This window comes from Harmonia axyridis, chromosome 7 (assembly GCF_914767665.1).
Source record: "Harmonia axyridis chromosome 7, icHarAxyr1.1, whole genome shotgun sequence".
NCBI lineage: Eukaryota > Metazoa > Arthropoda > Insecta > Coleoptera > Coccinellidae > Harmonia > Harmonia axyridis.
Genome location: NC_059507.1, coordinates 14,313,664 through 14,329,517, shown reverse-complemented (window position 1 = coordinate 14,329,517; position 15,854 = coordinate 14,313,664). Strand labels below are relative to the sequence as shown.

At 32.6% G+C, this 15,854-nt stretch overlaps 2 protein-coding genes across 2 annotated transcripts in view; both read right to left on the bottom strand.

Moving 5' to 3' along the window:
* Positions 1 to 32: 32 nt before the first annotated feature.
* Positions 33 to 4,338, bottom strand: LOC123683964 (Werner syndrome ATP-dependent helicase-like). Its single transcript, XM_045622995.1, has 4 exons — positions 3,464 to 4,338; positions 3,057 to 3,265; positions 2,803 to 3,006; positions 33 to 2,437 (listed from the first exon to the last, which is right to left on the bottom strand). Exons 1-4 carry the CDS (start codon positions 4,177 to 4,179, stop codon positions 537 to 539), a joined length of 3,030 nt encoding a protein of 1,009 aa, XP_045478951.1. The 5' UTR covers positions 4,180 to 4,338; the 3' UTR covers positions 33 to 536.
* Positions 4,339 to 5,524: 1,186 nt separating this feature from the next.
* The window catches only part of LOC123684234 (ATP-binding cassette sub-family G member 1-like), a 42,699-nt gene continuing 32,369 nt past the window's right edge, over positions 5,525 to 15,854 (bottom strand). The window contains exons 3-10 of the mRNA XM_045623411.1: positions 11,411 to 11,603; positions 10,853 to 10,998; positions 10,508 to 10,746; positions 8,191 to 8,417; positions 6,861 to 7,029; positions 6,555 to 6,655; positions 6,336 to 6,491; positions 5,525 to 6,085 (exon numbers count right to left, since the gene is read on the bottom strand). Of these exons, the coding sequence (XP_045479367.1) occupies positions 5,738 to 6,085; positions 6,336 to 6,491; positions 6,555 to 6,655; positions 6,861 to 7,029; positions 8,191 to 8,417; positions 10,508 to 10,746; positions 10,853 to 10,998; positions 11,411 to 11,603 (1,579 nt within the window). The 3' untranslated portion in view covers positions 5,525 to 5,737. The remainder of the gene's footprint in view (positions 6,086 to 6,335; positions 6,492 to 6,554; positions 6,656 to 6,860; positions 7,030 to 8,190; positions 8,418 to 10,507; positions 10,747 to 10,852; positions 10,999 to 11,410; positions 11,604 to 15,854) is intronic.

Genomic DNA, 15,854 nt, shown 5'->3' with positions numbered 1-15,854 from the left:
TTTCAAAGAGGTATTCGTAAAAAAAATTTCAATAATTGGAGTTCATATATTAATTTATCAAATGATTTGTACCAAAATCTGGTACCGAGATCTATAAACGGATATTTAAAGTTATACACAAACAAATGTAATGAATTGACAAAAATATCTAACAACTACAAACAATTAGACGAATCATAAACAATGAAGTTTAGTTTTCCACTTATTTTCAAATTTTTAATGTTAACAGTGAATGAGTTTTCAACAAAAAAAAACTAAAAGATATCAACCAATCTCAAACTAAGCAATTTAATGTTATTTCTATCTTCTAATATCACAATATCAAAATGCTCATCATTTCACCTTGAATGAAGCATTTGACAAAAAAATGAATTGTTTCATTTCCAAAGTTGAATATATTTTTATAATGGCACTAACATCCTTCAGATATGTATATCATTCAAAAAATACAGCCAAAGTTTGACTTCTATATTCATTTGTAGGAAAAAATTCGTCTGAATATATCAGAATTATGAGAATTTGTAAAAATAACAAATCTAATTTTTTTTTCTAATCTTAAATGGATTTTTTACATTGATAGGACTACTAGGAGGAGAATCAAACGCTTCATCGAAAAGATCACAATCTGATCCAGATTCAATTTCTGAGCATTTTCTTTTGATATAAGAAGCACTCGCAACTGCATTATTTCCAGTTACATTATTTATTTTTGAATTTGGATTCATGCCTACAATTTCCTTTGTCTTTGGATTCTTAATACCAAAGGAATCATCACAAACATTGTTGGTACTTTCAGATACAGAATTGTTACACAAATTCTCTTTTTCATGTACTTCTGTTGATTTTTTTTGCATATTTGCCTCATCTTCTAGAATGAGATCTGCTCCCAACATTAAAAATTCTTCTAGTTGCCTCTCTTCTTCAGTCATAACACTTTTAGAATCAATCACTTCTTTTTCTTTATTTTCTTCTATTGTAGAATTATTCAAGTCTAGAGAGCCTGCTTCACTTTCTAGGGCTTCGAAGGAAAAGTCTTCAAAATCCTCGTAAACAATTTGATTTTGCATCAAATGATTCCTTACATTATGGTATGCCATAACAACTTTTAAATCGTTCCAAGATATTTCAGGTGGACATTTCTCCTTGATTGGAGTCATCAAATTACCTGGTGTTTCAAGAATTGCTCTTAAGATAACGAGAGTTTTAGTTTTATCCACACCCATTTCTTCTAGTTTAATTGGAAGACCCTTCTTCATACAATCCACTAAATGACTGAAGATAGTATTTGGAGACATAACTCTTTGTTCGCTGATTTCTTGAATACTTTTCCCTTGTTTGAATAGATTATAAGTTATATCGGTGCTTGCACTAGATTTTTCTAATAAAGGCACTTTGAGCAATGCTTCAACAATGCTCATTTTTGTTATACCTTCATTTTCATTAGAACCGGGACCACACTCTTCAATAATAATATCGATTAGCTTTTGTCCAAATTGATGAATTTTCACCTCAGAAAACATTTCAAAATGACACTTTTCTAGTTGTTTAAGTGATCTTGGTTTGACTTTTATTAGCTCCCTTATATCAGGAATTGATATTACATTGTGCGGCATACAATCTCTCTCATCCGCAATTTTGTATCTTTTGTCCATGATTAAGGAATACAACTTTTTGTCCAACTCTTCCTCTCTATTTTTGAGGATAATATTTTCAACCAGAACAGCTTTAGAACTTGATTGAGCTTCTGCTCCCGTATTATAACTCCGAACTTCAATTTTCGGTTTGGCTTTTATTTGTTCCAAAATATCTGATCGTGGCTTTAATTTCAATTTTACAGAGTTATTATTTACTGAGAGTTTCTCTAAGAACTCTGTCCCTTTATCAGTCAAATCAAAGATGTAACTACTGAATCCTGAGAAATTAACAGTTTTTCTCATAATATACCCCTCTTCTACCAAAATATTGCAGATGGATTTCCACCAATTCTCATTCCTATCTTTACCACAACCATGAAAAGGATGCTTTTTGTGATTTTCCTTCAATTTGCTACCTCGAGAACCACGAAGAAATAAAATATATGTTGTCAATCCATATCTACCTCCTAAGGCATCAACACTTCTCAACATTTTTTCTGCATCATTTGTAAAATCATACTTGCCTTCTTTATCTAAACCTTCATAATTTTGTTCGGCACCATACAATTTAGCATAACAAATATCACAACACTGTTTATTTTCACCAGTGTATTTTTCTCCAAAGTACGACAGAATGAATGCCCTTCTACATTCTGTAGAATACAGATATTTCCTCACAATGCCGGTCAGAGAATGCTTGTGATCTTTAGCAGCTGCGTAAGATTTTTCTGCAAGCATTAGATGTGTTTGGAAGTCACTTTCACTGAAAAACATAACACATCTAGCGGGTTCTCCATCTCTACCTGTAAAGGAGCCAAATATGGTTACCTGTATAATGGATCAAGAGAAGAAAAAAGTTGGAAGTATTATGGTAAGAAAAATGAGAAAACCGCTGGAGTAAGAAGTTTTTAAGCGCTTGTTCAAATTCGTATTCATGCAATTTATTTACAAAATGTTGTCTTCAATATACTCAACTCAGTTGTCTGGACTCAAATCTGAAGTCAAAATTTTAGTCGGATCTGTGACAACATGTCATTTATTAACTTTTGAAACAGTTTTCTTGGCAAAAAAATAAAGCAAATGAAAATATTAAGAGCATGCTTGAAAGTGTTTGATTGTTCCCCTTTCAATTCCAATATATAACAGCAGCAATAATTCCATGAATTACCTGCTCTTCCAATCTCTTGATAATATGCTTCGATACTGCTAGGAGTTCCATAATGCACAACACATCTTATGTCAGGTTTATCTATGCCCATTCCAAAAGCATTAGTTGCAACAACCACATCGAGTTGGTCTCTAAGAAATTTTTCATGTATCTCTTTTCTTTCGTTCAAACCTTTACCAGCATGATAAGCAGCACAGTTGACACCTGAAGAACACATATGTGACCAAAGAATACTCAAGAATGTCACTATTAACCTTTAGATTTAAGAAGTTGTTCTATAGTTTCAGTGAATTTTCTTGTTAAGCAGTACACAATTGTTGGTCCAGGAAATTTCAAGGTACCCAATTTGTTCTCTGAAACTTTAAGAAAATCAGCTGAAGGTCCTTGTTGACTTTTTTGATACACTTCGAGGTTTAGGTTAGGTCTATCAAAACTAGAATGGGTTATTTGTGGATTTTTCAACCTGAAATTTGAATTTCGCTTTCAATATGAAGTCTCTACCTTATTGGAATTAATAATTTTAAAATTTAACAATAAAACAATTTGTTGAATTGTATCAATGGTCAATAATTATGAATCATTATATTATTATCACCAATACTTGTACTGTATTAGAGGTCAGGAATAAAGAAGTAAATAAATAAATAAATGTGCATATCACCTTAGAGATTTGATGATGTCAGTCTCTACTTGTTTTGTAGCAGTTGCAGTAACAGCTAATATAGGGACACCAGGTAAGTATTCTTTAATTTTTGATAATTTTCGGTACTGTGGACGAAAATCATGTCCCCAACTACTCACACAATGAGCTTCATCTACAGCTATTAAGCAAACATTTAATTCTCGTTTCATACGTTCTAAAATAGCACTTCCATATTCACCAGTAGCAAATTCTGGGGTAAGATAGATAATTGAGTATTTATTTTCAAAAATCTGATTCAACACCTTTGTCTTTTCTTTTTGTGCTGTTCCCAACAGACATGCGGATATTTTTGCAACTTTCAGGGAATATACTTGATCCTCCATGAGAGAAATTAGGGGTGATATTACTAATGTTACTCCTTCTGAATAAATTGCTGGATATTGATAACAAAGGGACTTTCCATAACCTGTTGACATAATGGCACAATTGTCCCTTTTGTCATTTAGTATAGAACTAATAATTTGCCATTGCAAAGTCCTGAAAGTAGTATGACCAAAATATTTTTTTAGAATTTTCAAGTGTTTGGAGGACGGAGTTTGACAACTAAGCATTGGTTTTTGTGTTGATATGCCAGAAACATTATAGTCCTCTATTGAACTGTTATCATGTTCATCCAAAAATTGATCCATCATCTGCTTATCCAAAAACTCATCATTACTCTCATCAGAATCCATTGTGAAATTTGTATTATATCAATTTGAGACAATACTGATGACTAATTCAAATGAATTTTGTGAACAGGGCTATGAGAATTTTAGGTTCATGAAGTTCTTAATAACACTTCAATACCAATGGGTGTTTTCAATGAATAATAATTCTCAAGCTCAAGTATAAGCTCAATCTCAATATTTGAATTTACGAAAATATTTAACTGTCAAAACTTATAACCTAATATCGTAGATTAAGCGGACTTCAGGCCTTACGCATAGAGTTGGAGTTGAGAGTTTAGACCTACCCAACATCTGAAGAAAAATTTCCCAAATTGATTTGTTAGTTAAACTTATTAAGGAATAAATTAAAGAAAAATCTTATGAAATGATCTCTATGAAAATGTTTTATTCATATAATGAATTTATATTTGAATTATCCTTTTTATATGGTAGGTTTTTGAAAATTTCTCAACAACTACATAAATAATCCCTAAGGAAAGGTTTTGAAGAATTCAAAGAAAGGGGGAACATTTGGAGAAGAAATAAGCTGCCGTAGCAACTTCAAAAATAAATCGACAAAATTCACAACGGATTTTATTGTCTTCACTTGACAGAAGAATATCTTAACATTATGAATTTTAGGCATTTGTACTTTAATATGGTGCGTAAAGTTCTCAGAGGAAAGAAAAGATTTTCTTTCCTCTGAGGTAGAGATATCTTCACCCTCCATAGACAACAGAGTTTTAAAATAATATTTTATATTCTATGCATTTGGAGTTAGAAGATTTTGACAGTAACCAAACCACCATTTTTCCTGTGGGGCAACAAGTTAGTTATAGTCCATTTACATGTTAGTTAATTCGTTATTTGTGTTTGGTTTGAGTCAGTTCTAGAGTATACTATATTGAGTTTTTGGAAAAAAGTGCAGAGAGTACATCGATGCACTTTTAAAAGATTTGCGGTGATATTTGAGAGGATACTCCAAATCTATATCATAAGAATGAAAAAACAAATTCAGACGAAGCGTCACTAATGTTAATAAATATTGTTTTATTGGTGCCAGAGTTCTGCTCTGGAACAGAGATATTCTTAAAATTCAAAAGAATATTCTAGTCTCGTCACTTATTGAAATTTCTACAAGGCGCTCCCCTGAGCGTCCTATTGCGACTTCTTTCAATCTCTCCCTGGTCCCTAAGCCACTGCTTGGTGGGTACTTACCCACTCCAAATCCAAAGAATTTATAAATCATCCACTAATGAGTATTGGACTTGAGTAGGTACAAATGAGTTAAATATTTTTTCAGAAATCATTCAGAAACAATTCATGTGGAAAATTTATCGTAGCTGTAAAAGAAAAGAAAGAACGAAAATATTAACCAAATTATTTATTTCTCCATGGGGAAATATACGATCGATAACATTGTTTTAACTAAGTCTATACTTTGACAATTAAAAATAAACTATATTTACAATCTTATTCTCTTAACAATTACTTCAATATCAGAGAAATCGTTCCATATGAAGTAGTTGCAGAACGTTTCCTATCTATTCCATCACAGATTCTTATCACCGCTAAGCCCAGGTCACACTTTAGCTAACGTTTTCTTCAGGGTGCAGAAGGACACTAATCGCAAGAAAATCATATTACAACCTAAGAATACAATGTCATTCCAGAAATTCGGTTTGTCCATGCCAACCTCTCTGAGTAGTTCTATTGGGGACACGAACAGACAGATTTCTTCTGATTCTGGACAAGGTACTGCTGGTCTGTCGTAGCCGTAGATGCTTTGAGCAAGAGCATCCATTGCATAGCTCAAATAGGAGATGTAAGTCAATGAGTACATGACATTGGACATGTGAGTGAAGAGCAGTAAGAATCCCGCAACGGACAGCATCAGAGCTAGAGTTATGGCTCCAAAGAAGGTCCCATTCTGTAAAAGGATATTGGTTTGATTATTAAAGAAAAATAATAAAAAAGCGAAAATTACGAGGGCTGTTTTTGCAAAAATTTACACAAAATGAATAGTGTAAATTTAGTCATCTTGATGTGGTGCAGACAAATCAAAATAAAACATTCTGGAGCATCGTGAATTTTTAGAAGACTAAAAATGCATATGTGATTCACTTTATTGCGATGCGATATTGGAAATTATTTGTTTTTAGTCATCAAAATATACTTACGATGGGATTAACTATAGTGCCAAAGAATACTCCCATGCTTGAGGCCACAGCACATACGAAAAATAGCACTAGTACCACCATCAGAAACCTGGACAGGTCGAGAGGCTGGGCGCTTAATAAATATGATCCAGAAATGTAGGCAAGAACGAATATCAACTGAAAAATTCGAAGAATGTGGTAAAAGTATTTTTTAATATTTCAAATATCGGTGCTACTTACTTGCATGGGTAAGTCTATCAAGAGGAAGGCCGTATAGTATGTCTTGAGATTGTACCAGTTATTGAATCGTTCTCTTTTCAAAATGTTCAATTCTGCTGGAACTGAAAGGAAAAACATCAATGAATTTTTACGTGAACATTTAATTTCTCATCGTTGAACATTTTAGAGAATATGGACAATTCCAAAGTAGGTACATCGAGGTGCGCCACAGCTAGCTTATATAGGTATTTCAAAAATTATGGTTTCATTTGGAAAAGTGGTGATTATGAATTTTATTGGAGAGGGCATATAAAATTTTTCACTTACATTTCAAAACGGCAGGCATCAAAGAAGTATATCCTAAATAAACAATCGTCACCAGTAGAAACCCTAAATTTTTTATCATTTTTGAAGCGTCATTACCAACATTCAAATAAGTCAATCCTAAAAATATTCCCACGCATAAATGTAGGAATGTTTTAAGTGTTGATATCGTCTGAAAAAAAGAAACGTAGGAATAAATGAAACGTTGTTTACACCAATGAATAAATTAATTATATAATCACACTTCAATACAGGAATTCTGATTCCTGGTCATTGAATGAAATATTCGATGTATTGAATTGGTATCGGGAGCTTTTGAGCGATCATTAATTATAATTAATGATCGCTCAAAAGCTCCCGATACCAATTCAATACATACTGGGCCAATAAATACTGGGCCCATTGCACCCTTGGAGATGATATTGCTGAAATTCGACATGAGCATTATAGTGATTATTTCACATTATTATTTCGAAATGAAGGACTAGACATCACCCTAATGAAAAAATTGACACCGCTTGATTTTTCTGAATTTTTCGCATATTGTGGAATATGACCACCTGAACAAGAATGTCTATGGGTCCAACTCAATCCTATATGACTAGTTTTCGAAAGACACGGTGCCGAAGTGACATTTCTTCAAAGTAACATTTCTCATTGGAGAACATCTTAAATGAAACACACTTTTACGGGACAAATATTGCTTACCCATAAGGTAATTTTTAAGTTTGAAACATATTGCCCCGGTAATAAAGAGGAAAAAATGTCTACAATAGAAGTTTATTTTCCCTCAGAAATTCGACATTATTCAAATTATTTTTTTAATGATATTCCAAAAAGAGACGTACCTAAATATTGATAGAAAACTTCGAGGTCATAGAGAAATAAATTTTTAAAATTCAGGTGAAAAGAAAGTGGAATTCGCTAAAACTTCTAGGTAATGATGTGCAATTACAATAATGAGAAAAAACGATTGAGATTGAGATTTCGATAAATAACAGTAGCTAAAGGTGAAAATAGGTACTACAAATTCGTCTTAATCTGAAGTTCAATAAGAATAACCTTCAAAATCGAACTAATAACATTTTAGAGTTGAAATTTATTTTCATTTAATACTCTACTTGATGGATGTAATAAATAATGATAATATTAACCTTAACCTAATAGAGTCATAATCAATTATTGTTCGTATTAATTGTAGAAAATGCAACGTCATTAATTTTCATAAAAAAATACATTTCTTTGAGTAGATAAGGACCGAATCAATTCTATATTCTTATTTCTTAAAAAAATATTTTTTTTGGCAGTGCACAACAAAAAATTTGAACCTTACCCAGTCTCTTTTCATCTTCTTTATCGATCTTTTCATAAGAATACATAACTTATACAATTCAGAAGGTGAATTCCCTGTACTTAAATGATCATCTTCGATTTCTTTATAAGGTATATTTCTTTCAGTCAGATCTTCGTCTTTTCTTATGTTTCTCCAAGTATTTACCCTTCCTTTGATCTCCAAAACATCGGTAAAATCGCCATAATCACCATTAGCTACTTCCAAAACTGAAACAGAGTTTTGCTTGAGCAAATATGCGATATCACAAAAAATATAATATTTTAAATGCGTACGACAAAAAATCCACTTTGGCAAATCAACTATTAGACACACAAGAGTAACGTAGCGTTCTTCAATTACTACTCATAAAAGTCATACATATTCAATTGATAGTATTCTGTGCTTAGATCAGAACATCTTTTTTTTTGTTACATTGACGCAATTTCCATTTGAAGTTTATTGATCTGAATTGATATATTGATATTAACACCATTTATTAGTTATTAAACCTTGAACAGTCGAGGAATATTTTCCCTTCTCAATTCATGATCAAAATAAGTGTATTCATGTTACTGTTTACCTACCATCGAAAAAAAATCGCACGTGGAATTATTTTATGGACAATTTCCGCTATATTCTTAGTCAGTGCTTTTGCTTTTCACACTTGATATAATTAAGGTCATTGACAAGTATTTTGAAGCTAATTGGCGGTATTACAAAAAAATATAATTTTTTCAATTTGTACGACAAAAAACCCACTGTGAAGCCTTTACAAAAGAGGTATCGTAGTGTTCAACAACTGTTACTCATACATATTCAATTGATAGTAGGTACCTATTTTGTGATTAGATCAGAAGGTTTTTTTTTTGTTACATTGACGCAATTCCCATTTGAAGTTTATTGATCTGAAATTGATATATCGATAAAAACACCGTTTATTAGTTAAACCTTGAATGGTTGCGGAATATTTTCCGTTGTCAATATTCATGATCAAAGTATTCATGTTACTGTTTACCATCGAAAAAAAAAACACACGTGAATTTATTTTATGGATATCTATATGCCGCTACATTCTACGTAATTGCTTTGATTTTCACACTTGACATAATAAAGGTCATTGGCAGGTATTTTCTCCAATGATTTACGAGCAATATACAGAGTAATAACAGTAGGCAAACTTTACTAACGAATTTTATGTGTAATCAACAATGCAGTTTTCATATTGACAAGGATTTTAAGAAATGTTGGCTATGAAAGAATAATATTATTTTTATTATTGTGATATGAATGTATAGCCTTTAACCTACCTATTGACAGATTTTGTCATTAAATTTGTTGAATAACACTCTTTCAATGAATCTGATTGCTCAGTTCAAGACCATGTTTGGTTCAAAATCTGGATTTTGGTGATATTAGGGTTTTTAACATCTTTTTAACACTCTTTCAATGAATCTGATTGCTTAGTTCAAGACCATGTTTGGTTCAAAATCTGGATTTTGGTGATATTAGGGTTTTTAACATCTTTTTTCCCTATACCATAAAACAACTGACCAAAGGGAATAAAGTAACTCTACTATGGGTACCGAGGCATTGTGGTATTGAAGGAAACGAAAAAGACGATTAACTTGCAAAAAGGGCAGGTTAACACCTGTTGGTTCTGAGCCCTTCTTTGGGCTTGGAAAAGACCAACATAAGGCAGTGCTCCAGCAATGGGAGTAGAACAATAAAAAAACCCTCTGGAGAAACACTCCGGGTCTTGCTCAGGCAAAAAAATTTGTGTTTCTTTCGCCGATCTATACTAGGAAACTCCTGAAGCTACCACGAGTTGAGCTTCGTGTTGTTGTGGGACTGCTGACAGGACATTGTCGGTGCAAATATCTTTTGTACGATATGGGTAAGTCAGCACATGAGATCTGCCTTCTGCAGGCTTTGTGGAAAGGACGTAGAAACAGCCGAACACATAGTGTGCAAATCTGCGAGGCTGAATGCCTAAGAACCACTCACATGGGAGAGTCTGTTCTGGATATTCACGAAGTTATAGCCCAGGCTCCTGAGCATGTCAGTTTCGTTAATCATATCTACGTGAGACTATAAAAAACATCCATCTCGAAAAAAAAATCGTTTGCGGGCCCATGTTCATAGGACTTTTTCCTTAAAATTAACCAAGGAATATCTAATTTTTTTTTTGTACCTTCAATTTAGGAATACTCTATATATTATAAAACCTCTAAAAAACTATGCCTTCATAGTGAACATTTTTGAATGTTCGACATTTCAAATAAATACTAATAAATTCGCAATCAAATCTAATACTCACGATAATCAGCTGGATTATGATATTTTGGACAATTGAGACCAAATGAGGCCAAATAAGAAACTACGTTCCTACTGGAACCTTGATAAATACACCGACCATCTGCCACCACATAAATGAAATCGAATAATTCGAATAAAGCTGCGCTTGGCTGATGAATAGTGCAGACTATGTTTCTGCCTTGCTCTGCCAGTGACTTCAACATAGATATCACCTGATGAGAAGAAGCACTATCCAATCCCCTGGAAACAATTTCAGTTAATATCTACTAAAGCAGTTTTTGAACGTATTCATCATAATTACAGAAATGATTAACACTAACCCTTTCTACACGATTAATTTACTCACGTTGTAGGCTCGTCTAGGAACATAATGGATGGATTTCCTATAAGTTCTAAGGCTACACAAAGCCTCTTCTGCTGACCACCGGAAATCATGCTACACCTTGTGTTTCGGCAAGGTAGCAGTTTTAGAGCTTCTAGAATACCATACACCTGAAACATGACAAACAAAATGAAAAGTTGCTTAATGGTAATTTGGAGGGATTAGAAACAGAGCTAAGACCAAGAAAAATTATACAGGACAACAACAACAAAAATATGTTTTTGATGTTTGGGATTTTAGAGCTGATTCCAACTATATTTGGGAAGCTAAATCTGTACATGAAATCCGTTTTTCTCTATCAGCTCTTTTTTTTTAGATACATCAACTTATCTACCAATGTGTGTTTCATTCAGTATATTCATTTATTAGAGTTCTAAAATTATTTTATATTCATTAATGTAGGTATAATGGTTTTATTGTCAGTCTGTAATTGAGTGAATATGGTTCACTTTACCATATTGACATATCATTGAAACCAGTTTCATGCGAAACTTTTAATATAGAAAATGTCAATGCACTCACAATTTGCTGTTTATTTTGCTTCGAGACATCACGGCTCAACTTGAGATCTGCAGCGAAATTCATGGTCTCTTCCACTGTGAAAAGAGGGTCTAAACTGTTGTCCTGTAGGATGTAACAAGAATGTTTGGCATATTTTTTCACTCCTTTTCCACTACAGGATGCCCTTCTGCTTCTTATGGTCCCTTCTGCTTCTCTGGAAGAAAACGTATAAAATTTAGTTTTAAATCTGCATTGAATTAAATTAAATGTTATTTATTTTGTATTTGTATATTTGACTACAAATATCAAATTCGTTCAGATCTCTGAGCGAATTGAGTGTTTCAAGTTATAAAAAATCCAGACTTTATCTCAACTCTACTCTTGACTTTAATGAGAGTCGATTTAGGTACTGCTCGTATTTAAACAACACAGCACATTTTACACTATGGCTAATTATTCCTCTTTTAACGCAAAATATCTCAACATATAAAAAAGGAAAAATTAATAAGTAGGTAGCGGCAAGATCATTCAATCTCATTTAAAATAAAATAAAAATTCATAACTTAGAACTTATAGTGCTGGGACTTTGGTGAGAAAATATTTTATTGAGTATAATTTAATGATTGAGTATATGGCGCTAAGATCCGAGAAAAATTTTTTTTTAATTTGATTCCTTGACTTTCTGCCTTAAAAAATCATGGATTGTGTAAGTGTTCGTCAGTTGGGAGTTTCAAAACGGTAAAACAACCAATGTCTATACAATATTATATATGAAGAGAACTTTCTAAGAAAAACTCTGGACAGTGGACGGATGGATTTTTTTATTCGGGTTTTTGATTCTACACATTCGAAAACGTAGAGTGAAAAAATTTCAAGGGTTGATAATTTTTTTCCGTGACCGATTCCAAACGTTTTTTATTGAAAAAAATAAATCAAAATCAGTGGAAAATAAAAAAAAAAATCTATGATCTCAAATAAATTCCGAAATCATTATCGTTGAATGACATATAATTTCAATTCGCGAATGAATGGATTATTTGTTTGTTTATTTTCTACTGTCTTTTTTTAATACGAATGCATACTTGTCTGTAAAGTATGTATATAGATATCATTATTGAATTATACCTAGAAATGGTTATTTCTTATCACGAAGTATCTCTTAATTTATGGCTCTACGGATATATTTTCATGGAAGTGTGCGCAAATCGATAATGATTCGATTAATAGAATGCCATAATTCAAAGTGACGATAGTTGCACGAGTTTCAATTCTCATGAGGTAAATACATGTACTATGAAGTTAAAAATTAATTAGAAAGTGTGTATGTATACCACTTCACATATGAGTCCTGGGTATAGCACTTAGATGACACCATAAGTGCTATATTTTCAAAAGATTCAAAAGAGGCTCATCAAAATTTCGAAGAATCGAGTCTGGATGTAGATATTGAAGGTTAGGTGAAGCTACATTGGTTGTTTTTTGAAAAATAGGAAAAAAGTTTCATGTAATAGGCCAATTGAAAAATCCCCGGTCTACCATAGTAAAACACATTTTTTTTGGCAAAATTCGATTTTATTATTCAACATAGTTGCCTTCGAGGGCGATACAGCGATTATAGCGATCTTCCAACTATTCGATACCATTTTTGTAGTACGATTTGTCTTTTGCTTCAAAATAGGCCTCAGTTTCGGCGATTACTTCTTCATTGCGCTAAATGTCTTTCCAGTGAGCATTCATTTAGGTCTGAGAACAGAGAAAAGTAGCTGAGGGCCAGATCTGGCGAAGACGGTGGATGCAGAAGCAATTCGAAGCCCAATTCATGCAGTTTTGCCATTGTTTTCATTGATTTGTGACACGACGCATTGTCTTGATGAAACAGCACCTTTTTTTTCTTCAAATGGGGCCGTTTTTTAACGATTTCTTTCTTTAAACGATCCAATAACGCTATATAATAATCGCTGTTGATGGTCTGGCCCTTTTGGAGATAATCAATAAATTTTATACCCTATGCATCCCAGAATAATGATGCCATAACCTTGCCAGTTGGACTTCTCAATTGGCTTAATATGGATAAAACACTGTCTTTTTGTGGAAAAATAAACTGTGAAAGCAAATAAAAGGCTTGATAAGTTTCATGCAGTCTCTGCTCTGTCGACAACAAGGTTGAAAGATCTTATGCTGATTTTAAACGTTGTCGCTCGAATTCGGCAGTTGCTTCAGAAAGCATGAAGAAAGTCGATGAAATGGTTTCGAGTGATCGTAAATTAAAGTTGCTTGAGAAAGCGGTGGAGTTGAAGATATCAGAAGAGTGAAGACAGTGAATTCACTATTTTGTGTGAACATTTGTTCCTGAGAAAGCTTTGCTTGGTAACCGCTGTTCAAAAGTAACAATGCATCATCGATTCCAGAAGATAATCCAATAAAATACGTTTAACTCCAAAATTTTGTTATTGTAAACAGCTTTTACTTACTACTACTTACTATTTATCTCATTTTCCTTCCATCTTCGGAAATACAAAATTTTATTTTTGTAAGTTAGAATATAAGACAGACTCATTACGGATTTGACAAAGATTTTATTCTTACTGTTATAATTGAATCATTTGTGTTCAATTCCGGTTCATATTTGGATCGACCATGAAATTTATCCTGAAATTAGAGATTTGATAGATCGATGTTGGTCTTATAAAACTTGTAGTTAGATCGTCGATATGAAATATGACACAATGAAAAATTGAACGAGCATTCCCACAGGTAATTTTGAGGTTTGCTGCATAAAATGGATATAAATCTCAATCCGAAAAACATCGCATTAAATTATATGAGCATCCTTATTTTTTCATTGGTCCAATACTTTTAATTGCGTCACATAACCAATTAATTGACGTCAATTAGATAGACAAGCGTCTGGTTGAAAAGACCGGCTAGATATACTTTCTCGTTAAAAAAACGTTGTTATCTGAATCCTATCTAGATTTTTCCATTCAATTCATCTACTCAGGCTGCAGATTCAGAAAACGTTCGTGTCTTATAATTGTTCGGCTAAATATTTGGCAGGTATTTTAAATAATATCAATGATGGAACCACACTGTTAACTATAGTTAGACGGTGAATTTGATCCCTTAACATATCAAAAATAATTTCACTTCAGATGAACATTGGACCTGTTTAAACTAGAACAGGTTATAGATAACTAAAAGAATTCAAATCGATTTTGGAAATTATCATAACAAGCTGGACCAAATTCCTTCTTAAATGTGATTGGTGTAGGTATCTTACACATTCCCTAATCAGAACTTAATTGTCGAGAGTTGCTTGTTGGTTTTTTATATTTTTTTGTCTAGAAGGTTATCTAGTTAAGACGATTTTGAGAACATTGATTACGCCTTAATCTCCTATTTTGACATTCTTCATACATTGTCGTCTTCACTTGGAGTTTTTTGTGCTTGATATGACCTAGAGAAGGAAGATTCATTATGTCTGGTATTTCTTTATAAACTTCATCCAGAGTGAAAATTTGAACCAAACTATTCAAAATAAGGAAGGAAAGATAGAACTGAATGAAAAAAATTTGGGCTACCTCGTTTCAAATTGAATTTCTTTGAATTATATTGAATTTAACTAAATCTTCTACTATTTATCACGATGAGAAATTTGAGTGAGATCAACTCAAAGACTTTAATGGATTATTTTATCTAAATTCAGTTAGTATCTACCTGCATTCAAAAGAAAATAAAAAAAAAATTAATTGATAAAGAGAAATAATAACAAATTACAATCAAATTCAAGTAGGTATTCATTTCTGATTGATTGTCATCGCAAATCATTTTCTTACTTTATCTCTTATTCCACTTTCAGCACAACCATTCATTTCCTCGGAAGGGAAACTTTGAAAAAAACAAAAGTAAAATAAGACAAAGATTCTTTTATGAGCCTATAAGTATGTAGGTATATTGTTTCGGGTTCTTTGAAATGGAGAAATACGGACAGATCTTTAGGTACAAATGAAGCAGGTACCTCAATTATCGCATAGCAACAACCCTTTGAATGATTAACCATATCTCCTCCCATGGATGTGTGCAAAATTTCAGGTTCATCGGATGAGCCGTTTTGGCCTGGGAAGGTCACAAACATGTTCGGATTCATTATAATGGTATGGATGTTAGGTATTTTTAGGTAGATATTGAATTTTGAATTTTTCATTGATCTTTTGTAACATCTTCCATTTTTTTCCTTTTATTTTTCCATTTGTAGATATTTCTTTATTTTTGGTACTTTAATTCAAAATTCAATTTTTGTATTTAATAGAAAGTTTTTGAAACAGGACCTTCAATTTGGTATGACGGTGAAGGTATGACACAAAGGACTGTTATGCACAAATTGATAGTGGCCTGATTTCCAATCTCCATGGTTCAAGTTGTAGCCTGTGCTCTAGCAAGTTTACTGCCAAAGTTGACGGAGTAC